Source organism: Bactrocera tryoni, chromosome 3 (assembly GCF_016617805.1).
Source record: "Bactrocera tryoni isolate S06 chromosome 3, CSIRO_BtryS06_freeze2, whole genome shotgun sequence".
NCBI lineage: Eukaryota > Metazoa > Arthropoda > Insecta > Diptera > Tephritidae > Bactrocera > Bactrocera tryoni.
Genome location: NC_052501.1, coordinates 84,811,715 through 84,835,160, shown reverse-complemented (window position 1 = coordinate 84,835,160; position 23,446 = coordinate 84,811,715). Strand labels below are relative to the sequence as shown.

Genomic DNA, 23,446 nt, shown 5'->3' with positions numbered 1-23,446 from the left:
AACTACAACCAGCATTATGCCGAATAGCCTAATTGGAACATCAGCTGGTGCGGTCACGTCTTCTTTTTTCTTCTTTACTGGCGTAGACACCGTTTTATAGCCTAGTTAACAACAGCGCGCCAGTCGTTTCTTCTTTCCGCAATGCGGCGTGATTCCAAGCGAAACCATGTTCTTCTCCACTTTTCAGCGGAGTGAAGGTCTTCCTCTTCCTCGGCTTTCACTGACGGGGGTTTATTTGATGAGAGGTCTTGCCCATGTTCACTACCAGACTTCACTTCCTTATCCATTATGGAGAAAGCAGGACTAACGGCGTGGTTGTTGAGGTCGTGCGGTGACGTCACTTTAGCGAAATTGACAACCTGAGTCCGCTCCGTCAAATAAGAAGAGGGCAGACATAGTTAGAATAAGTCTCATGTAATCTAAAACTCTGACTTGAGACTTTCAAAAAACTCAAAAACAAGCATGAAATTTCGAAAATTCATATTAGAAAGACTTGACCGTTACTTTGACAGTATCAGCTGTTGCGATGACGTCATTTTAGCGCCGATAACTCTTCGTATGAGAAGACGAGCAAACTTTTTCAAAGAAATCAGCTCAAGTTGAACTTTACAACACACAAATTCGGCTAAATTAGACAGTTACCCTTGTAAAAATTAGATAACAACTCATATTCGACGCGCTGATGATTAATTTTTCAGCCCTCACTCCATTCTATACTAATTGCCTTGCGCCTAAGCAAATTAGGCTCATCAGAAAGCATCGTAAATCATAAAAGTTTTCAATTGAGCAGCGCTTTCGTAATATTTTTTACTATTTCATCTGCAATAAGAAGAAAAAAATAAAAAAAAGAACAAATTAGTATGTGAAGTGGTAACCCCGCGTGAGTTTCGGTGAAAAATAGCGAAAATGACAAATAAGCTAAATATACATAATATAAGTGTACAAGACGCATAGCAACTATGTATGTATATGCGAGCGAAGGCATACTTTAAGGCGTTCACGCGTACATGTGAAATATTGCAAATGTCTGCGCCTCAAAATATGCTACTTACACTTGGCTGGCAAAGGACACACTATGCACACACCTGCTGATATGTAAGCATATATGAGTATGTGCGTGTGTGTGTTTATATTGGGTGAGTACACAAGATAATAAATTGTATCAAATATTTCAATGTGTCAACGCGGTAAGCGCGCGTGTGTGTACTGTTGCCTTTACACACACACAAACAAGCTTGTATGTGTTTGCCTGCGTGGAGTAATAATAAAATAATTTATAAATTTTTCATATTTTTTCATTTTCCCACCGCTGCACGTTGCCACCATGCACACACGAGTGCCTGATTACGGTGAATAAGATGTAGTTACAAGCGCATAACAGTAAGTAACTGTAAAAGTACATACAAAGCAACTTACTTCAGTTTGTACATGTGTACATGTGTGCGTGTATGGGTATATGTGATATGAAAAAGCGTGCAACTTACCGCTGACTGTTTCTGCTACATTTACTTAGCTTTAAGAAATGGCCCACGCTTCGTTTCCTGCCTTTGCGCTAATGGTATGCGCCCACCTTTGCGGAGAGAGTTTATATTAAACCGCATTTTTTATAAATTATGCATACATTTTTTATTTGAATATGAGAAAGAGTATGAAAAGCACAATACAAGCACTCGAAATAAAGCACCTTTAGGCTTAAGATTTATATATGAAGCATTTAAACCTAATGAATGGCCAGCAATCACCCGGCGCTTGCGATTTATGAAGAGTTTAATGAGAATTTTAAGATTTTCTCTTTCATATTCTATGTTAACTTTACTGTATTATTCACAAATAAATGCTCCACCGGCGTATACTGAATCGAAAACCTTGGCTGGATGTTCTCTATCATCCAGACAACATGACCTAGCCAGCGAGCCGATGTGTCTTGATTCGCTGAACTATGTCAATGTCGCCGCACATCTCGTACAGCTCATCGTTCCATCCACTGCGATATTCAAAGTTGCCAGTGCGCAAAGGACCATAAATCTTCCGCAAAAGGCCGACTCATCAGATGATGCCATTGTCCAAGCCTCTGCACCATATAGCAGGACAGGAATGATGAGGGACTTGTAGAGTTTGGTCTTTGTTCGTCGAGACAGAACGTGACTTTGCAATTGCATATTCAGTCCAGTCTGTTGGCAAGAGTGATTCTATGTTGGGTTTGCAAGCTGATATTGTTATTGCTGTTGATGCTGTTACCAAGATAGACGAAATTATCTACGTCTTCGAAATTATGACTGTCCACACGTGCGAGCCAAGTTGGCAATGCGATAACTGTTTTTTTATACCCTCTTTAACGCGCGGTTGATGAAAACAATGATATCAATATCATCGGGGTACGCCAATAGCTGTACACTCTTATAGAAGATTGTACCTTCTCTATTTATCTCTGCAGCTCGAATTATTTTATCCAGCAATAGATTGAAGAACACAGACGATAAAGAGTCTTCTTGTCTGAAAATTCGTTTGGTATCGAACGGCTTTGAGAGACCCTTCCCGACACAGACGGATCTTTTGGTGTTGCTCAATGTCAGCTTATGCAGCCGTATAGCCGATACCAAATTCAGACATGACGGCATAAAGGCAGCTACTTTTCGTGCTGTCGAAGACGGCTTTAAAATCGATGAAGAGGTAGTGTGTGTCGATTTCCATTTCACGAGTCTTTTTCAAGATTTAACGCATGTTAAAAATCTTATCGATGGTAGATTTTCCGGGTCGAAAGCCACGCTGATAAGGTCTGTTGTTGTAGTCTTTCACACCCTACGCTCGATAAGACCTTATATTAAGGAGACTTATTACTTGGTAAATGGCACAGATTTTGTGGATTGGGCAGAGCACACTGAGGTTTCAATCATCCGATAATTGCTATTCGAACCTCATCATCGTCGGCCAATGGAACATTTATACCATCGTCATCGATTGAGGAATCGGGTTCGCCATCTCCTGGTGTTACGCTGGAGAAGCGTTCACTCCATAACTTCAGTATGCTCTGAACATCAGCCATCAACCGATAGCATTTGACTTCACCCTATTTCTTTGGGTCATAAATCAATAGAACTGAAAAGCAAAGCAAAAGAGATGTTAATTTTATATATACATATATGTTTATATACATACAATTATATAATACAATTGTTCTTGCATACAGGAAGAAAGCATCAACACATACATACATACAAATACGAGAATCACTCACTTTCCCTTTTGCACTTGACTCGCCGGTTTTGCTTTGCCTGGGTTACCTTTGACAACAAGGACATTTGCCGATTCCTTCCACATTGGTAATCGCATTAGTGGCGTTATTGGGCCCCAAAGGACTCTAAGGGAAATGCAACAAAATACAGCAGACACATAAAGACACTAAGACCGTTTTCATGTAAATGCTGTCAAGCGGACGTTGGCGTCTTTATGCCCAAATGTAAGAGTGTGATTATTAGGAGCTAATGTCAAAACTGTTTACATATCTACATACAATGCATATTCACCTCACTTTAACCGCTACGACGTTAGGTGTATATACATCAACGGCTAGAACAAAGAGGTACCAACTGGTAGATCGCAGCTCTTATCACACTGACAGCTAACAATGCCATATTGTGTCCCAATGCTATTGACCCAAATTTTCGCGTGTGAATACACATACAAACGCGTGTTTACTTTTCAAATTTAAATTTTGAACGTGCCATTACTTTAATTTAAACTATACCTTTTGTGGTGGTTCAAGCGACAATTCACTTAGTTAATCCCTTGGCAATCCTTGAGAAGGGTTCAGCGCCTGGAATATTGTAACATTTGGGTATAAGATTTAATACTTAACATTATAGTTAATAATACGGCATTGAGGGTGGTGTGATGATTAGAGGTGAATGATACCGCTGCGCAGGTCTTTGATTCGTCCACAGTTAAAATGATATCCTCTCTTATGTCTGCATCTCATAAAACCCTTAGTCATTATTTTCAATAATATAAATATTATAAATCCAATTTATAGCGGTTACCTATGTGGATCCGATACTTATGCGCCAGCATTTTTCACACTCTTTGTACAAATATTACTTATTACTCTCGAATTGCTTGTGCCCCCTTTTGGTTTGTAAACAGCTGTTTCCAACATTCTACCAATTTATATATTCCCTCCAACTCATTTGTTGTGATTTCAAGCTCCGTTCGAGTTATTAGTTGTAATTGTTGTTGGAATTAAACTCCCCTTACCCTTCTTGCTTTAATACCAGCTGTGCACTTCCGTATTTTTACATCCTCAATTATTACTTTTTTATTGTTATTCATTTCTTTTACCCTCGCATACGTCACTGTTCTTCCGTTTCCGTTCTTGTTTTGTTTCAGCAAATTCATGCTTGAAGTATGAAAAAAATGCCAAAAAAACTAAAAAGTGATTCAATATCATGTACACACTTATACATATACACATACACGTAGGTATATAAATATGTGTCAAAATGAATGTACATAGATGTGGGGAAGAAGGATGAACTTCAGGGAAAAATATTAATTGTGTTTAAGGAAAATGCCGGAATTACTGGGAACTAAAGAGATATTAAATAAAAGAGTAATATAAAGAGTAAAAAATGTATAATAATCAAAAAATACACATCTTTCTTCTCACAAATGGAACAAAACTGCACTTAGATACGCAGCAAGAGGTGAAAATACATTTTCCAACAAAAGATATTAGATCATTGTGAATGATAATTACAATCATTTTGTCTTTTTTCAATAATGTAAAGATTTTACTTTTACTAATAAGCAGCACAAATACACTTAATGTACATTATTTGAAGACTCAGCTAGGTTTTATGATGGCACAATAAAAATTTAACATGTTAATTAGAATTTTAAATTTTAAATTATGCGTGAATGCCCAAGAAGAAGAAGAATTTGACATTTGTTATGTCGTTTTCGCGCCTCTTGTGCGGCATTTTACATCCTCCTTTCGTGTGTAGTGCAAATAGTGTCCGGCAAAATTTTTTCAGATTACAGGAGAGCAAATTTGCTTGTTCAAAATATAAAACTAATATCAGAGTATATAATTTTGAACCAATAAGTGTTGCGAAACGCCACCAAGAAACTTTTCCGCTAATAATTCCGTTGCGATTATTACGTAGAGAACCAAGAATGGCAAAGTTAGCTAAAGCGATTGAGGGACAAAAATCACTGGACAATGGTAATGAGGAAGGAGTTGTGTCTTCGTCAAGCGGATTTTTGAGTGGTGAAGAAGATGTCGTAATTCCAACTAAGGGTAAAGGACGCGGCCGTAAAGCCAAAAAAGAGGCGATTAAAGAAGTAGACACCATACCGCCAGAAAATGCAGAAAAAATTGTAAAAGCGGTTGGCACCGGCAGAGGACGCAAAAAGTTATCAAATGATGAGGAAATAGCAAATGCTATAAATTCCTTAGACAATGAGGTGAAAGTTCAGAAAAAACCAGCTGCAGCAGCTAAAGGTCGTGGCAAAAAAGCTGCTACTGAGGAGCCCGCACAAGTGGTGGAAAATATTAGTACAGAAACTGTGGAAGTTGTAGCACCAGCCAAAAGGGGACGGAAAGCGGCACCAACAAAAGTTGTGGAAACGTCTAATGAAAATAAGGCAGAAATCAACGTAGCGTCGGCACCGAAAGGAAGAGGTATTTATTAATTTTGTTTTTTAATGGAGTGCATTTTGTAAGAAATACTGCTTAATAGGAAAAGGGAAAAAAGTTACTGCTGTAGATAATAAAGAACCCACAGCAGTCCAGCCAATTGCTGATGGGACCAACACCAAACAAAAAAGGCAAAAAAAATCAACCGATGAAATTCCAAAAGATGAAGTTGCCGAAACAGTAGAGATAGTAAAAGAGGATAAAAAGAAAAAAGTCACCAAAAGCACCAAAGTCAAAGCAGAACCAATTGAATCAACCAACGTAGTAGAACCAGAACCAATTGTGGATGTAAAGAAAACCAAGGCAAAGGGCAGACAACAAAAAAAGGAGGAAATTGTATCAAATAATGAACCAGAACCAATTGTGGAAAAAGTAAAATCAAGGGGCAGACAGCAAAAACAAGAGCAAAATGAGGTAGTGGTTAAAGATTTATTGGAAAAATCGACAGAGAAAACTTCAGTTAAAAAAACAGCCAGTAAACGCAAGGCCACAAACAAGGAACCAGTTGCAGACAGTTTAATTGGAAACAATGCAGAAGAATTGAACGAAGAGAAGAAAGAGGAGGATTCCAAACCCACCGCTAATAGTAATATAAAATATTAAAATATAACATAGTATAATAATTTATAAATATATATTTGCAGAAATCTCAAAAAAAGAACCCAAGGAAAAGAAACCAGCAAAGGAAACCAAAGCAAGAGCTGCCAAAACCCAGAAAAACGTCGCCGAGGAAGCATTAGAAAATGGTACGCCCAAAAGTATAAATATTTTCTAAAAAAAATTATTAGGCAACATTGTTTTGGTTGGCAACTGATTTAATTTACTGAATTACCTGAATTTAAAAAAATTGTTTTAAAAGCATAAAATTACCAATATGAAAAATCGAAAGTGTATTCAATTTTATAGGAAAAATTTAAGTATGTTTCAGTACAGCACGTGACCTTTTACTGTTTTTTTTTTATAGATATCACAGAAGAGGACAATAAACCCAAAGGTCGAAAGAGGGTTGCTGCCGTTGCTGACGATGATGAGGTCGATGGAGCTAAGCGTTAGTATTAAATCCCTATGAAATATTGTGGCATTAAGTAATATTTTAACACTAACAACATATTTTGCAGCTGCAAAAGCAAAAAAGGCTAAAGCACCTTTAATGAATGCAACTGCCACTAAATATAATAAGGAAGACTTCATTTTGCCACCAAAAGAAGATGGAGTAGAACGCTTCAATTTGAAAATATCCAGTTGGAATGTGGCTGGATTACGTTCATGGTTAAATAAAGATGGCTTACGCTACTTGGATTACGAATCACCAGACATTTTTTGCTTGCAGGTAACTTAGAACCATCCTATATGTATATCATATTAGTTAATTATTGCATGTATTTTCATTTTGAAGGAAATTAAATGCACCATAGACCAACTGCCGGAGGAGGTTGCCCGTATACCAGGCTATCATCCCTATTGGCTTTGCATGCCGGGAGGATATGCTGGCGTTGCTATATACTCGAAGATTATGCCCATTAATGTGGTATATGGCATTGACAATGAAGAGTTTGACGGAGCTGGTCGTATGATTACAGCTGAGTATGAGAAATTCTTTCTGATCAATGTTTATGTGCCAAATTCTGGACGAAAGCTGGTAAATTTGGAGGCACGTATGCGCTGGGAAAAGCTATTTCAAGAGTACGTGAAACGATTGGATGCCATAAAGCCGGTTGTCATTTGTGGTGATATGAACGTGTCACATCAGGCCATCGATTTGGCAAATCCAAAAACCAATACACGTAGTGCCGGTTTTACACAGGAGGAACGCGACAAAATGACTGAATTATTAGCTCTTGGCTTTGTCGATACATTTAGACACTTTTATCCAGATCGCATAGGTGCTTACACATATTGGACATACATGGCAAATGCACGTTCGCGAAACGTTGGCTGGCGTTTGGATTATTATATTGTTTCTGAACGTTTCACCAAGCGAGTAGTGGACAACTGTATCCGTGCACAGGTAAAGGGCAGCGACCACTGTCCAATCACACTGTTTTTGAAAATTTAAATCGGACATTCCTAATATTTTTTGTAATCGTTGAGTTGTTTGTCGACTTTCATATATTTTAATATTTATGTTTGTTTCTTGTCGTTTCTTAATCGTAAAATGTCACATCATCAGTGCACATCACGCACACATCATTTTATATTACTTAAATGTAAAATCAATCATATTTAATGTAATTTTTTTGGTATTATTATTTATTTCAATGAACTTTTCTAAACTGAATCGCAAATTATGCGTTCCTATTATTAAATGGTTTAGGTATTGTCAATTTGTGTATTTTCGCAAAACAGAACAATAATTATTACTGGAAAGCATACCTAAAGAGAAATAATAAATTTAACTAATAAGAAATTTGGTTTTTTGTGAAAAGCGACGTTTTTATAATTATATCAAATATTTCAAAAATATACAAATTAATAATCAAACATTAAAAAACATTAAGTGTCGTTAGTTGAATTGAAATACTTCATGGTTCACAACAACTCTATGCACATGACGTCATACTTTATCGCTAACGCAGCAGCCTCTTAAGGCGCATTGACAAAAGCACCAGCAAATAGAATATTTCTCTTATTCCAAATAGCGTAGAAGAATGGGCGATCAGCAACAAACTGCAGTGGTATCAGAAGGCAACGAGTCATCATAATCATTGCTAAAACAATTGCAAAATTGAGGAAAAATATATATTTGTACATTTATAAATTCTGCATGTAAATGTGCGATATTTACCAGTTGCGGCCGCTGCTTCCGTGCCCTCTTCGTTGACCTCAATAACAGCCTTGTGGAAAACATTGGATACTTGCAGAGGCTCGGGTGATTCCAACATGTTGCTGAACTCAGCTTCTTCGCTGAAGATTTTGCTTATGCCCAGCTGAAAATGCATGAAAATACATACGCATTGAGGATTGGCGAAAAAATTATCAAAAAATCGTAAATTTTGGTATTATTGTTAGCGTTATTTGATGTTTAAAACCGACAGTAGCAGTCGTAAAGATAAAATATTGATTATAGCACATACAGAAAATTAAATAAGTGATAAGTTAAGGCAACGATAAGAATATGAGAAGTGACCCAAAAGCTATTTTTACGTTTCGTACATTGGAATTGGCTTAAAATTGTAATTACATATAAATTAATTGGGCAAAAATGGCCAATACAATCTACAAGGTAACCATAGTGATATTGACCAATAGTGTGAAGGTCATACAAAATTTACAATGATTTTACTTTACCTTCTTCAATGTTTCCGTCAACTCTACTTCGTATTCCACTTTGAATTTAGGCAATTGGACCACAACGTCCTCATTGGCTTCTAGATTGCCAGCTAGGTCAACCAAATTTACTGATTTCAATTTCTCGGCAAGAGTTTTAAGGCCTTCTCGCTCATTAGGCAACAGAACCAGCATTGATAAATCCGAATCTTGGTAAGGCAGTTCGAGAGCCTGACAGTCCAACTCTTCAAAGAATCCATAACCAAACTTCGCTTTTTGATTCATGTATTGCACTTTAACTGATTCCTCTTCAGATATCCAAAAATCATCCTCAACAGTTTGTTCTTCTTCAAATTTATGCGCCCATAAACCTTTGAAATGCAAAGCATTCAGTAAAACCAGGCGGGTTAGAGCACTGAAGGCCGAGGCCTGCACAAGATCCTTAATTTTTCCAGCCGTTTTATCTTCTACCCAGGAATTAATAGTGGCGGCAACATTTTCACTTTCTTCAAAGTTAACATTTTCAGTTTCAGCATTATAACTTTCTTTTAACTCTGTTTGGTAATCTGGTTTCAAGTCATGTCCTTGCTGAACATACACTTTGTTTGCAATTTTCAATAACTCACTGTCCTTGTATTTGTCAAAAACAAATGCGAACGTTGTAGCTACTTCCGGGTGGAAATTCGACGCGAACTTCAAACCTTCAGCTATTTGATCAGCAGTTTCTCCACTGGCACCGGCAAATGCCAATGCGACACAGGTCTGAATTGAAAATGGTGAGAAGACAATGTTTTGTTTTACACCGCCGGCTGCGAGTAATTCGAAGAGCTCTGTAGCAACAGCTGCTCCACCACGAGCAAATTCCAGATTGAAATCGAACATTATTGCACTTTCTAGGCACTTATTTGGCTTAGATATAGAACTAGTTTCAATTTTTTTTCCAAATCGGCGAAAGTATATTAAGCAATCGCAAACTTAATATGTTTTACAAAGTACACTCCTACTTTAACGACTGCCGCTGATGGAATGCGCTGTGGTTCATTTTAACGCCAACGTTATACTCACCGTAGTATGGCCTCAATGCGTCATGAGTCATTTGTCCAAATATTTATGGTTGAGTATTTTTCATAACAATACGTGCTACCGTCGAACAGCCTCACGATCGAATTTTGGTGAAATAATTGCTGATAAAAACATAATACATACGTTCGACAGTCCAATGTTATTTTGGTGCTCCGCATTGTGGCTCTCCCATTTAATAAATTGTTTATCTCTACAAGGTATTCAATCACCACTATACCACTAACACATATATATACTCGTACTAACATACATCGGTAAACAAAAATATCGTCGGTTCAGTATAATTTTGGAGCTGAAGAGTTTAGAGTCAAAAATATATGTTAATTGCGATCTCACGTTTTGATAAAATAAGTGATGTTCATTGTTTTCAATTTGGTATTAACATTTTTAATAATTTTCATTTGTTTAATTAATATAAATATTCAAAATATATTACTAAAATTCCTCAACAGAAATCCCCCAACAGAACGATTCCCAACGGCTATATTGTGAATGCTTTTGACGTTTGATTTAAACATCTGTTTGTGCTCAAATAGAAATGTCAACAATAGCAGTTCCCAAAACAACCTCTAATATTTAATTGCTGGTAACGAGTAAAAATATACATCGTTTACATTAAATACACATAAAGTGTAAGTGGTCGTTATAATGGTAAAGCTAAAATAATACATGTAAATATATTGCGTGCTAAGAAACGAATAAAGTGGTCAGCTTCAGCGCTTCGTTGAAATGGATCCCTGGATTTTTCTCGGTGTTATTGTAGTGCTTTACTGCGTATGTTTTTTCATTGATCGCCTGTTCAAGGTGAGACTCTCCCGCTTGATCTTTGTACCTCTCTTACATACAAATATTTATGTGTGTTTACTTTGTTGCAGAGCTGTATGCACTATCCATATGATGCATTTCTGAAAAATACAGGCCTGACTGTGCAATTTATGCGCCTGCGTTGGCATACAACTGCATTTAATCGTGCCATGCTACGATGGGGCAACAATACCGGTTGGATGCGTCTATGGCTAACACGAAGCTATACCGTCGGCGTTTTGGTGTCCTTATCGTTGTTACCCATTGGTATAATTTTGTTATTTATAACAATATTTAATGGCGAAAATAATAGTACAGCAAATGTCGGCACCAGCGGTGCTGGTCGTACTGGACCAGGTGCTGAAAGCGGGGTACTCCAGAATGCACCAAAAGTGGAAATATTATTGCCCGGTGTTAATTTACCACTCGAGGAAGTTGGTTACTATGCATTAACTTTACTCTTATGTACAATAGTACATGAATTCGGACACGCTTTGGCAGCAGTGCAAGAAGATATACCGGTGATTGGTTTCGGGTTTCAAGTAAGTCAAATGTTTCGCTTCTACTGCATCTTTTAAATAATTTTATATGTCTAGCTTTACTTGTGCCTACCGTTCGCATATACCGAAATCTCTACGGAACACCTCAATGCACTAAAATGGTTCAAGAAGCTGCGTATTATCTGCGCGGGCATTTGGCACAACTTTTTATTTGCTTGCTTCTGCTACTTCCTGCTCTCTACGCTGAGTTACGTAGCCGCTCCGTTTTACACGGTAGACCATGGCATTGTGGTCACAGATATGACACGCAATTCTCCGCTGCTTGGCACATCAGGAAAGGGACTAATGACTGGTGATATTATTTCACAAATTAACGACTGCAAAGTAAACACAGAGTCAGATTGGTATGACTGCCTACGACGTTCGATACGCGGGCCACATCTAGGGTACTGTGTTTCCCATGACTTTATACGATACAACGATGAAAGCATCGAAATCTCACACCACAGCGCCGATGGCATGCTACAATGTTGTGATGAACGCAACGAAAAACTTTGTTGCTTCGAGTCTGTGGCTGAAGGCCTTAATAGCTTGGAAACTGCGGGCATTACCGATACAGCCGAACACGCACAAATACCGCAACATGTTTGTCTAGATGTACGCCGGACAATAGAAGACTCACATGGTTTCTGTACCGGTGGCGTTAGCAAAAGCAGCAAATCGAGTAGTTTCTGTCAGAGTGGTTTCTGTCTACGCCCTTTACTACGCAACACCTCTACGATTTTAACATTTAAACGGACAAGCGGCCACGCCATAAGCCAACCAACGAAATTGCGCGATGTGATCTATATTGGGCATCCAGCTGACGTCTCGAGTACCGTACGGATATCACCTTTTGTGCCGCGTCGGTCCTATGTGTCACCCCAATGGGGAGATACTTACGCTCTCTTCCTCAAATATAATGTGATTTTCAGTTTTGGTCAAGCGCTGCTAAACGCCATACCATGCTTTGGTCTGGACGGCTATCACATCACAAGCACTATCGTACATAGTTTTCTAGTCCAGCGCGTCACTGAACGCCCAAAACGCGATTTTATAGCATTACTAGTCGCTGGCACAGGCACGATACTATTTGGTTCGGCGCTTCTGAAAGTGCTTTGGATGAGTGTGATACGATTTCTGTACTAGTCCGTTAAGTGGTGCTATTTCTGCTGAATTTGTCAACTTCTAAATAACTACGATTATTTATTTATATTACTTATTTAAATTGCATAGAGTAGGACGCGCGCAATGCATGCTTAATGATAAAAAACATTAATTTATAGTTTTTCTACCAAATACTTAATGCTGTAGTATTCAAACAAAGAATTTACTGCAATTAAAAAGACCTAGACGCTAATTCGAATTGCATGCATAATATCGAGTTAACATTTTCTAATAATGTAGGTACGTAAACGTAACGTATTCACATAAAACGTAATAAATTAGACTAAAGTTTGTGGTGGATCGAATAAGCCACTAAAACGGAACTGCTGAAATACCAAATAAAATGCACAAACTGGCAAACAAATAAATAAAACGCTATACTCAAATTAAATTAAATATGACGGTGTTTTATTTTATATTTATCCAGCTTATTTTCCAGTGGTTGTCTCCTTCAATAATGTTTTTTATAGCCTTAGTATCGTTTTTCACTTAACTTTTGATTTCTTCACTGTGAGTTATCTTACTTTCCTCCGCTACTCCACTATTTGCTTTCTCTTTACTTATGCCACTCAGATCCAAACTTGTCTGCAGCTCAGTAAGACTTCTACGTCCGTATTGCAGCATCATTTTAATAGCCAATTCATCTGTCTGCCCGCTATGCGTGCGAAAATCGTGACGCGCCCAGTCACGTAACTCGCGCTGGTTACTCTTGTCGGGCACCAGTCTGATGGTGCGAAATATTTCACGATATAGCTTAAGCACCTCCTGACGAAGCATGAACTGCAACAGTGTTTGTCACAACAGATAAAGTTAGTAAATTGCTGCCAGTGAGAATAATTTAAGATTTACCTGCTTCAAATTTAATGCAGTTTGCGGTAATTTTGTCATTTTATTTGAAGTTAAATGCACTCCATAAATATTGAACAGCTGTTTGGGCAGCTCATTCTGAATTTTCTACATTTTCTGTTTGCGGTCAAAAACAGCTGTTTTCGCTGTTTATTGTGCTCCGCAGATTCGCTTCATGACGATTTTGTTTTCTTTTTATTACTAGCAACGAAGGTTCCTAACCGTGCTAAGTGGTGAGTAAGTAAGTTGATAAATATTTTTGAAATTTGTGTTATGGGTTAATGTGGCATCTGTAGAAATTTGAGTCAAGCTGACAAACAAAAAACATTTTCACGTGTTTTAATACAAATCTTTGTTATAGTTTCAAATTATGAAAAGATATCCACTTAATCTGATAATCATTTTAAATAAATGCCGTAAAAGAATTCATAAAAAATCATCCACCATTTTGGCCATTAAAATTATTTTCACCACACCACTCAACGAGAAGACCACCACACCACGAACTGCACACAACACAGGCAATCAGATGTGAACGGATAGCGGGATTGAGTGGTTGTTAAATACGGATGTCAAAAAGAAGTTAGCGGAAATACTAAAAACTAATCGCGACCGGTTTTTGTGCTTAAAAACTAAAGATTTTTAAATTCATATATTCTACACACATATTCAATTACGTCAAAGTACGCGGAAAATGTGCAACGCTTTGTGCAAGATATAAATAATTAAAAAAATAAACAATTGTCAATGAAAGTGACAAAGGTCTTACAAAATGGACTACAGAACACGGCAAATAAATCTGTTTTGGTATTTCTGCTGATGACTACGGTATTTACTAAACTTAAAGCAATGAAAATAAGTTTGATTATGTGCAGAAATGTGCATGCGTCCAGGTGTTTATAAATTTAAGTGAGTTGCAAGCAAAATAAAGTTCCTACAGCATGCGCCACGCTCCAACATCAGCACATGGACAGTTGTTCTGCATACACAGAGAGAAAACTGAGCATGAAAAGTTTAAATGAAATAAATTATCCACTTGTAGCTCTGAATACGCTGTGAATGTTTGAAATGTGATCAAGCGATACAAATAGCTACGAAAAATAAATAAAAAAAAGAAACAAGTGGCGCATGTGACACACAAATAATTGGAAAAACATGACACAACTCGAAAACTTGAAACTGTGAAACATATTGGAAAATATGTACATACATACCGCATTTGAGTGGATATAGTATTATGAAGAAGCATATTCGGGTCGTTCAAGAATTTGATTTTTTGGGACTTTTTTGCTTTTATATAAAAATACATATATGTACATATGGATGTATGTATGTATGTATACAAATGCACATATTTACCCATTTTAAAACTTTCACAGTGATCATAAGTGAGTAGTTGACTTTTGGCATAATTATGAAAAAATTAAACAAATGACAGCATCCATTGCATAAATTTATGTATGAATTACAAAAACAACAAAAACACTTTCTTGCAGTTCAAATGCTTTCTTGCCTGCAATGTACACACTTGAGAAATTGTTTTAATTAACGCGCAAAGTTGTTGCTCTTCGAATCACTATTTTTTTATAATATTGGTCTAATAGCTGCTGCTGCTGTGAGCATAGCGACTGAATTGTTGGTTTTTTACAGCAAAACAAAACTAAATACTCGGTATGCAAATTTGCAATATGATACTAGAGGAGAAGGATGTTCAGTCAGACAATTGACAAAGTTTATAATTCAATAGTTTTATACGATATCGCTATGAAATGAGTATTTGTTATGGCTATATATGTATGTATGTATTGGCTATTTTGTGCGAAATTTGTTAACTTGAAGCATTGAAATTACATAAATAATATAGATAAATGTATGTATGTATGTATTTACATATCGTCACCTAAAAAGCAAAATAGCGTATCATAAAAAAACCGAAAACGCTGTCGGTTATGATAACCAATATACTTGTATAACCATTTTATAGCTAAAACTCAAATTTTGTTTCAATACGAGTGTGTGATAACCAACATATAACCGTTTTATAACAAAATTCAAATTTTATGTCATTTTGAGTGGTGTCTTTATAACGTTTTTCCTTCGCTTGTAAACTTATGAAAAGTGATTTGCATTATTTTGCATTTTGGGTGCTTATATCTAGTGTTTGTATGTACGTATGTATGTGTGCTAGTAATTCGATTTATTTACTTTTCTTGCTATGTGAAATACTGTTACAATCGTGTCACACGTTGAACCCACCTTTTTATATAGAATTTCGCAGTCAAATTAAAAAATACAAAAATGCAGCGCACATTCTTTATCCTCTTCAATCCAACATGTGCATGTGATCACGAGCGAGTTCGTATTTTTTATGTGTTTTTGAATTTCACTACAATTTGCTTTCATTTTCATTACTGATTTCAATTTCATTCTAAAGGCAAATTGCAAGAAATAAAATATTAAGTAAGAAAAAAAAAATAAAAGAAATAAAAATTAAACACAACCGAAAGTTAAAAATAAATATCATGCTCACGATATACGCAGAGCGCACGTACTAAGCAGCAAAGGTGAGTTCCTTGCTCAAGAGAGCGCCAGTTTTCAATGAGTGTAACGCGCAGCAGAGTGAAATTTCGTCGATTTTACTCTCTCAAAACGGCACTGTCTGCAGCAGGAAGATACCTTGGAGCAAAACAGGTAGAATGTGGCGCGAAAGGCTTATTTGTTAGCGAAACACGAGCGTGTGCGGTTGGCCAATGAGTCTGGCGGCTTTCGTGTTATTTGTGGGCATACAAGTAATAAATGTGTGTGTCTCTCAGTGCATATAAACACATACTAGCTACTATAAAGGTAAAATGTGCTCCCATTGGATTTAGTTTTCGAAAAAAAAATATATATTTTTAATAACTAAAAGGTTTAATTAGTGAAAATAAAAGTGTTTATATACTAAGTAAGTGGTAATTAAGTGCAAGTTGTAAAACTAATTATAATTATTATTTTATTTTTATTTTTGTGTTCATCACACGCTGAAAACTAATAGGCATGTATGTATATTTGAAGCTATTTTTGTATTGAAAACAGCATGCGCCTAATGAAATGTGAAAAATCTCAGCAATGAAAATTTTTTGTGTTTTGATGAGAGCGATAGACCGCAGAGAACGCTTACTTATTTTGAGGTTAAATGATAAATTTCGTTACAAATAAAAATAGAGAGAAATGAGTAAAAAAAATTAAACTAAATTGAATAAAAAACAAATAAATAAATAAAAATAAACCAAAATTACAAAAACTAAAATAAAAATTTAGTGAAATTGAAATTTAAAGGGACTTAAACAATAAATATCAATAAATAATTAACAAATATAAAAACAAAACAAATAAGTGAAATAAAAACATATGCATAAAAAACTAAATAAAACAATAAAAAAAACAATAAGTCAAGCAAATTATTTTGAGGTGAAATAAATAAATAAAAATTAAACTAAATTAAACAGAAATAAAATTACAAAAAAAAAAAAAATAAAACAAAATTTTATTTAAATTAAAAAATATATAAAGAAAATTAAACAATTATAAGTAAATAACAAATGGAAAAAAGGAAAATAAGTGAAATAAAAACATAAAAATAAAAAATTAAGTAAATGTTAGTGAAATATGTATGTTTAAGTATGTCGGCCTGCACATACATACATACTACTAAACTAACATACATATGTACATATGTACTACATAGAAAATAGTTTAGCACTGAAATTCAATTTCGTTCGTCATTTTAATTTGTGTGTTTTTGTTGTTGTTTTATTTTATTTTAATTCTTAACTTTGTCATCCACATTTGTATTGCATGTCATTTATTCGGAACTTTTTTCGATTTCACGTTCTCCAAGCGTTGGTTGTGTAGCGTCACTCGATACTTGGTAACATTTCAACGAAAGTATTGAATTACAGAAAAGTTGACGGGCAGGCAGACATGAAACAAATGCACGCAAATCAATGTGTAAAAAGATACGTCGAACAGGCGTGCATGTGTGTGTGCTGCGGCTATGTGCAGGCTAAATGGATTTATATAAGCGTTCCATAGTCGTTCTCAAGGAGAAAAAACTATATAATATTTTTCAACGATTCGCAGCCGATTTGTGCTACTTAAAACAAACAAACAAAGCGCAAATAAGATGAAAATTAATTATGTGAACGCCAAAGAATGTAAAAGAAGGCAACAACAAAGCGTCAGCTATAAAAAAAATTTAAAAAAAAAATTGGAAATTATAGACAATAAAATATGTTTTTTAGTGAAGTGATTTATTACAGCCGATTTTGAAATTTAAAAATCAGAAAACTCAATAAAATGTTGCAACTATTCCTTACCGCTTACTAAAGCTTTTGAAAAGTGTGCTGAAATATTTCAGTTTATTAATTAATCTCATTCTTTGCAGTAATTCCAAAACGTGTTAAACAAATTATATCAAAGTGAAGCGGAAATAATTGCAAAAAGGTATTATAATACAATAACTCCCGAAAAGCATGTCCAAAAAAGCCTCACCTTTGAGTGTTGGTACAAAAATTAAAGCAAAAACCGCTACATTAGAAACAGCAAACCACACTAGAACAACAACAGGCACTGTGGATATATCAACGAGTTCCAGTTTGAACACAGCGTCCAGCGATTTAAGTGCTACAGCGGCCATGCAGGCGGTCAAAATAAAGAAGGAATTGCCCAGTGATGAGATAAAGGTGAGTGAAAATGACACTAGTTTACAGTTATTTTGCGAATGTGCTGTTAGAGGCTGTTGCCTGCTCATTTTGGGTTGCTAAAACCGAAAATGGTAAACAAATTTTTCTAGCGGATTTTAGGGATCAAACCACCAACCTTTTCTAAAATGATAAAAAAAAATATGTGCGTGTTGGAAAAATGTTGAACTCAAATGTGAAATCAGAACACTTCAAGGACAGACACACAGATTACTTAGCACATCAGTCGCAAGTTCTTGCTTCAGATTTGTTGCGTAGTGTAATTTTTCTCCTGTGTTTCTATGTTGGACCTCCAAAGTTAGCCCACAATAATGTTTACTTAGCATAAATTTATAGCAGAGTAGGTGTAGATGAATCAATACCACGCCCACTGACCTTATAACGGTTTAACTGTACTGCAACTGTGAGTCTGAAGTTTGTGCTAGATTGAGTTTCAGCAGCACTTTTGCTCGCGGTAATGTGGGCATAACCATGCATGGGCGTGTATAGCTGCAAACCACGCCCACCTCCCCTTTAAAGGTTTATTTTATGTGGATATAAGCTTAATAAAGCTTTGCCGCCCACAATATTCTTGCGTTTCGTTTCTCACATCTTCGAGTTCGAGGGGTAGGGTGAGGGGTATGCAGGAGTTCAGCACGCCAGTTCCTTGTTTGACTTTTTATTTCGTCGCTGTTCATGACCGTATTTATCTGCCCACTTTTACCTTCTCGCAGACATTTGTAAACAAATAAATTATTCATATTGTCAACATTTTTGCAAACAGCAAATATATGCGAGTAAATAAAAAAATCCTTGTGGTTGACTGCAAAATAAATTGCTATACGCATACATACACATGTAAAAACATACATATATTTATATGCATGTCTGTGTGCTTTCATACACTTTTACTTTATGACAATAAACAATTATTTTTAATGGCGTGCGTGAGAAATATAGCTGCAAACATATTTTTGGTTTGAAAACACTTGTTTTTGTTACAGATATATAAACATTGTGACAAAAAAGCACCGGGAATTGTAAATAAAATATTTAGTTATTCCACAATATTTATTTCGTCGCTTTTAAAGTAATCTCCATCAGATGTAATGCACTTATTCTTCTTCTTGATTGGCGTAGACCCCATTTACGCGGTTATAGCCGAGTCTACAACAGCGCACCAGTCGTTTTTCCTTTTCACTACTTGGCGTCAATTGGAGATTTTAAGCGAAGCTAAGTCCTTCTCGGTCGGGTCTTTCCAAAAGAGTGGAGGTCTTCCTCTTTCTTTGCTTCCCCCGGCGGGTACTGCGTCGAATACTTTCAGGCCAAAAGTGCTTCGAACATTCGGACGGCTGAACTATGTCAAGGTCGTCGTGTACCTCAAACAGTACATCGTTCCATCGAATGACATGGGAGCCAAATCGCGAGTGCGACGACTGTTTGTTTGATGACAGGGATGTAATATACTTATGCTAAACATCTTTAGAAGAGAAATATCTTTAGGTTGGTCTTCGACTCGAATTTCGTTTTATCTCTTTAATCGACTGAAAACGGGCTCCGCGGAGTGGCAATTTCAGTTTGGGGAACAAGAAAAAATCACACGGAGCCAAATCTTGTAAATATGATGGTTAATCGAGGGTATTCATTGCGTTTTTGGCTTTAAATTCGGTCACAATCGTGGCTAGATCGGAAAAAAATTCAGCTTTATCGGGACGAATCGAGCAAGAACCCGTTTCATACCCAAAATATCCACCCAAATCATTCGAACGAACTCGCGAGAGATGTCGAGCACTCTTGCCATCTCTTTAACACTTTCCTGACGATTTTCAAGCATCATATCTTTCACTTTTTTAATATTTTAATCAGTTGAAGAGGCCGAAGGTCGTTCAGAATGAGGCACGTCTTCTACGATCTCTCGACATTCTTTGAAAGCTTTGGACTACTCGTAGGTTTGTGTTTTTGATAAAACTTAATCTCCGTAAGCATTTTCCAACGTTCGCAATGATTCCGCACACGAAATTTGGTTAGAAATACAAAATTTGAGACAAATTCTTTCCCGGGGATATTAATTGCAACTTCCGGTTACTTTTTTGTCATAATATATATATGTATATGTGCTTATATATTTTTTTAATCTTTATTCACACGCATATTTGAGTAAATCTTACTTTTCACTACACATATCTTATGTATTATTCAATTGTGTGCGGCTTTCATTCATGGTTGTCCGTGATTTTTGCAAAATTTTTATTTTTTTTGCGTTTTATATCAGTGTTTATGTTCATTTTCTGTGACATTGAAACGTGATTGTTTTTTATATTCACACGGCTAATTTATGGCATAAAATTGTAAGCAAATGCATGGAATATATCGTCACCTAAAACGTAAAACAGCGTATTCTAAGAAAAATCGAAAATCGCTGTCAGATAAAGTAACCAATAGATAACCACTTTATAACCAATACATAACCACTTTATAACTAAAACTCTTATTTAGTTTAAAATGGAATATCAGCTAATTTTAATGAATTTAGAAAATGCCACAGCAGATAGCACAAAATACCAAAAACTACCTGATCTTGCCTCGAATATGCCCATTTCCATTAAATAAACATTATTTGCTAACGCAATTTGCTCATCTTTAACTAAATTATAACCACTATAACTAAAAAAATATTTTTTAACTATAATTTTTATTACTTTTGCTAATTGCATTCTGGTATTATGAAATTTTGAAAATTTTAGAAAACATTTCACTTTCATTGCCTTTGCAAATAAATGTGTGCGTTTGTAAGCTCATAAGTATTAGCTTATTTACACACATATTTATTATATATTACATACATTTTTATATGTATTAATATAATTTTGTTTTTGTCTAAAATACTTTTTTTTGTCTTTTTTCGTTTACATATTACTTATTTGTTCTACTATTCGTTCATTTGCTTTGTTTTGAATTTCAAATTTAGCAAATGACTTAATACTTGGGAAACTGGGCAGCAAGCGAAGGGGTTTGGGGCGTTAAGCAAGCAGATTTTGGCAGATTAAAGAAAATAATATTCATACTTTTGTACTTACATACATATATATTTAGATTCATATGTGCATAGATAAATGCAAATTTGTACTGTTTGTGTGCAATTTGCCTTACATATACATACATACGTATGCATGTACACGCGAGTGACTCAAATTGTTTTGATAGATCACATATAAACAAATATCTAGTATATTGTATTATAAGAATGTAAATTTGTATGAGTGCAAACTTATTGTAGAATATTTCATTTTTATTTCATATTTTGAAAGAAAACATATGATTTTGGAAAGAAATGATTTTAAAAATTTGATTTTTTTCTTTTATAAATGCATCCATATACATATGTACGTATTAGTAAAATTAGTAGAGTGTGCTTTAGAAGTATAGAATTTCTCAGAAGCATGGCTGTCAGAACTGCTGTCAAAACAAATTTCACATTTATGATCAGCGACAAGCCAAATTTCTGCTTAAAGGTAACTTAGAGTGAAAAATTTCAATTTTTGTAGTGGGATGAATTTGGAAGTTAATGCTCTAAATCCATATCTAGGTCTCTCTCTTTCTTTTTTTCTTTCCTGTATAAAAATAATGGCTTATTGTGGTTTATGTTCTAAATCCATCAGCAGGGTCGGCCAACGAACGATTCAACTTTAGAAACCCTCACTTTATTCAGTGACCTAAACATATTAAGCTCAATCATGGCCCAAAAACTAGAAATTGGCCGTATAGGTTAAGTACATTATCGGGAGTGATAAGCCCAGGCAATGGTTTATTTGGAGACCCACATTTGGTACATTAATGGAGGGATAAGTTCTGCTAAATGTGAAAAAGTAGTGCAAATTTGGATTGGGAAAGGAGATTTTATAAAAGGAAATTCTGAGAAAGACTCTCTAACCCTCTCTTTCTCTCTCCACTGTAGAAAAAGTAACTGTATATTGTGGTTTATGTTCAAAATCCACCAGCAGTGTTGTAGAAAAACTGAAAGGGACTCTATAGACCTTTCTCTCACTTCACTGGCGAAAAAGTAACGATAAATTCCGACAAGGAGTTTTTAGATTTTAAAGATGTATTATTTTCAGGCTTAGTTTACACACTGCAGAAATAGAAAAATATTAAATAAACCTTATCATATATGTAGTAGTTACAACAACAAAAACCATAACAATATTCATGAAAGCGAATAACCTCTAGTTTTGAAATTCGTACATATGTATGTACTTATGTACATATATACGGGATCAGAATATGTGCTTGAATAAATACGATAAAATATTATCGTTTTCTGTTCATCGCACGAATTCACCAAAACGAAATATCGAAATTTTATTACAATTCCCATGATGACCTCAAAAAAGTAATGCGAATTTCAAATGAAAATTGCAAATACAAAAAAATAAAAATAAAAAAATACAAAAAACACCGTTTTATGGCAAGAAACGATTTTAGTTAGCAGAAAATATTTTCCTTAAAACATTTGCGCGCAGATACAAATCAAAATATGTCGGTATGTAGGTTTAGATGTGTCTATAAATACAGACATAAGTTTTTTATACCCACCGAAAGTGAAATTAAACGTATTCACACTGATCTGCTTTATTTATCTGAGAGTGTGTGGGAGTAAATTAATTTTTTCCTCTTCGCCAGATCGAATTTTCGAATGCCGCCGTTGACGTTGATCTCTTGCCGCTATCGATCGGACGAGTTGACGCTATTTTTGTTGTTGTTTATGTTTTACTAAAAAAACATATTACAACAACACGATGTGTGTGTGCATACTTACAACAACACTCAAGCGAGCAAGATACATATTACAGTTATTAGAGCGCCTACCACACCGCTAAGAACACCATCAGCGCTCGCATGTGTGGGCATTGCTGAGCGTGGTGCATTCAATATAGAAGAAGGAAATTGATATTTATATAAATACATATGTACATACGTATGTATATGTGAGTGTCTACATACATATGTACAATTACAGATTTATTTCTTTGAATGTTTATCTTCAAGTTTAAATTTAATTTTTCCTGCATTGCTTCATCGAATATTTACGTAGCTACACTTTGCCTGTACACACACACACACACACGCACACAAAGTCACATGCAAGCAGCCTTAGGGGTATCGACCTGATTATGCCGCAGTGTCTTCGAAGAGCATAAAATTGCAGTCACAGTCGCATGAAGAGCGCATCAATGCTTACTCGCATTTGGAGGATTAAAAATAACATTTGTATACGAAAAAACAGCAACAACAACGAAAACGCTAATACGCATGCTAATAATAAG

At 35.6% G+C, this 23,446-nt stretch overlaps 5 protein-coding genes and 2 long non-coding RNA genes across 7 annotated transcripts in view; 3 read left to right on the top strand and 4 right to left on the bottom strand.

Moving 5' to 3' along the window:
* Nucleotides 1-2,310: 2,310 nt before the first annotated feature.
* Nucleotides 2,311-3,941, bottom strand: LOC120772146. Its single transcript, XR_005705040.1, has 3 exons — nt 3,525-3,941; nt 3,236-3,358; nt 2,311-3,096 (listed from the first exon to the last, which is right to left on the bottom strand). It is a non-coding gene; the product is annotated as an uncharacterized LOC120772146 (long non-coding RNA).
* Nucleotides 3,942-4,989: 1,048 nt separating this feature from the next.
* Nucleotides 4,990-8,120, top strand: LOC120772944 (recombination repair protein 1). The gene is made up of 6 exons (XM_040101847.1): nt 4,990-5,680; nt 5,739-6,281; nt 6,340-6,441; nt 6,660-6,743; nt 6,814-7,025; nt 7,092-8,120. Exons 1-6 carry the CDS (start codon nt 5,173-5,175, stop codon nt 7,749-7,751), a joined length of 2,109 nt encoding a protein of 702 aa, XP_039957781.1. The 5' UTR covers nt 4,990-5,172; the 3' UTR covers nt 7,752-8,120.
* Nucleotides 8,121-8,219: 99 nt separating this feature from the next.
* LOC120772946 (serine protease inhibitor 42Dd) lies at nt 8,220-10,007 on the bottom strand. The gene is made up of 3 exons (XM_040101849.1): nt 8,984-10,007; nt 8,481-8,622; nt 8,220-8,403 (listed from the first exon to the last, which is right to left on the bottom strand). The coding sequence occupies exons 1-3, from the start codon at nt 9,842-9,844 to the stop codon at nt 8,279-8,281; spliced, it is 1,128 nt and encodes a 375-aa protein (XP_039957783.1). The 5' UTR covers nt 9,845-10,007; the 3' UTR covers nt 8,220-8,278.
* Nucleotides 10,008-10,083: 76 nt separating this feature from the next.
* LOC120772948 overlaps nt 10,084-23,446 on the bottom strand; it is a 41,723-nt gene continuing 28,360 nt past the window's right edge. Inside the window, exon 2 of the long non-coding RNA XR_005705110.1 lies at nt 10,084-10,337. This is a non-coding gene — a long non-coding RNA (uncharacterized LOC120772948). The remainder of the gene's footprint in view (nt 10,338-23,446) is intronic.
* LOC120772945 (membrane-bound transcription factor site-2 protease) lies at nt 10,610-12,943 on the top strand. Its single transcript, XM_040101848.1, has 3 exons — nt 10,610-10,849; nt 10,921-11,391; nt 11,446-12,943. Exons 1-3 carry the CDS (start codon nt 10,775-10,777, stop codon nt 12,535-12,537), a joined length of 1,638 nt encoding a protein of 545 aa, XP_039957782.1. The 5' UTR covers nt 10,610-10,774; the 3' UTR covers nt 12,538-12,943.
* Nucleotides 12,942-13,505, bottom strand: LOC120772947 (LYR motif-containing protein 2). Its single transcript, XM_040101850.1, has 2 exons — nt 13,405-13,505; nt 12,942-13,335 (listed from the first exon to the last, which is right to left on the bottom strand). The coding sequence occupies exons 1-2, from the start codon at nt 13,441-13,443 to the stop codon at nt 13,045-13,047; spliced, it is 330 nt and encodes a 109-aa protein (XP_039957784.1). The 5' UTR covers nt 13,444-13,505; the 3' UTR covers nt 12,942-13,044.
* The window catches only part of LOC120772943 (sine oculis-binding protein homolog A), a 35,496-nt gene continuing 28,203 nt past the window's right edge, over nt 16,154-23,446 (top strand). Inside the window, exons 1-2 of the mRNA XM_040101845.1 lie at nt 16,154-16,245; nt 17,828-18,125. Of these exons, the coding sequence (XP_039957779.1) occupies nt 17,916-18,125 (210 nt within the window). The 5' untranslated portion in view covers nt 16,154-16,245; nt 17,828-17,915. The remainder of the gene's footprint in view (nt 16,246-17,827; nt 18,126-23,446) is intronic.

Coding starts and splice junctions, on each gene's coding strand:
- LOC120772944 (XM_040101847.1), top strand. CDS start 5,173: ATGGCAAAGTTAGCTAAAGCGATTGAGGGACAAAAATCACTGGACAAT. Junction 6,282..6,339: donor TTCCAAACCCACCGCTAATA/GTAATATAAAAT, acceptor ATATATTTGCAG/AAATCTCAAAAAAAGAACCC. Junction 7,026..7,091: donor CAGACATTTTTTGCTTGCAG/GTAACTTAGAAC, acceptor TTCATTTTGAAG/GAAATTAAATGCACCATAGA.
- LOC120772946 (XM_040101849.1), bottom strand. CDS start 9,844: ATGTTCGATTTCAATCTGGAATTTGCTCGTGGTGGAGCAGCTGTTGCT. Junction 8,623..8,983: donor TGACGGAAACATTGAAGAAG/GTAAAGTAAAAT, acceptor ATGCATTTTCAG/CTGGGCATAAGCAAAATCTT. Junction 8,404..8,480: donor GGAAGCAGCGGCCGCAACTG/GTAAATATCGCA, acceptor CAATTGTTTTAG/CAATGATTATGATGACTCGT.
- LOC120772945 (XM_040101848.1), top strand. CDS start 10,775: ATGGATCCCTGGATTTTTCTCGGTGTTATTGTAGTGCTTTACTGCGTA. Junction 10,850..10,920: donor TCATTGATCGCCTGTTCAAG/GTGAGACTCTCC, acceptor ACTTTGTTGCAG/AGCTGTATGCACTATCCATA. Junction 11,392..11,445: donor TGATTGGTTTCGGGTTTCAA/GTAAGTCAAATG, acceptor TTATATGTCTAG/CTTTACTTGTGCCTACCGTT.
- LOC120772947 (XM_040101850.1), bottom strand. CDS start 13,443: ATGACAAAATTACCGCAAACTGCATTAAATTTGAAGCAG. Junction 13,336..13,404: donor CTGCATTAAATTTGAAGCAG/GTAAATCTTAAA, acceptor ACACTGTTGCAG/TTCATGCTTCGTCAGGAGGT.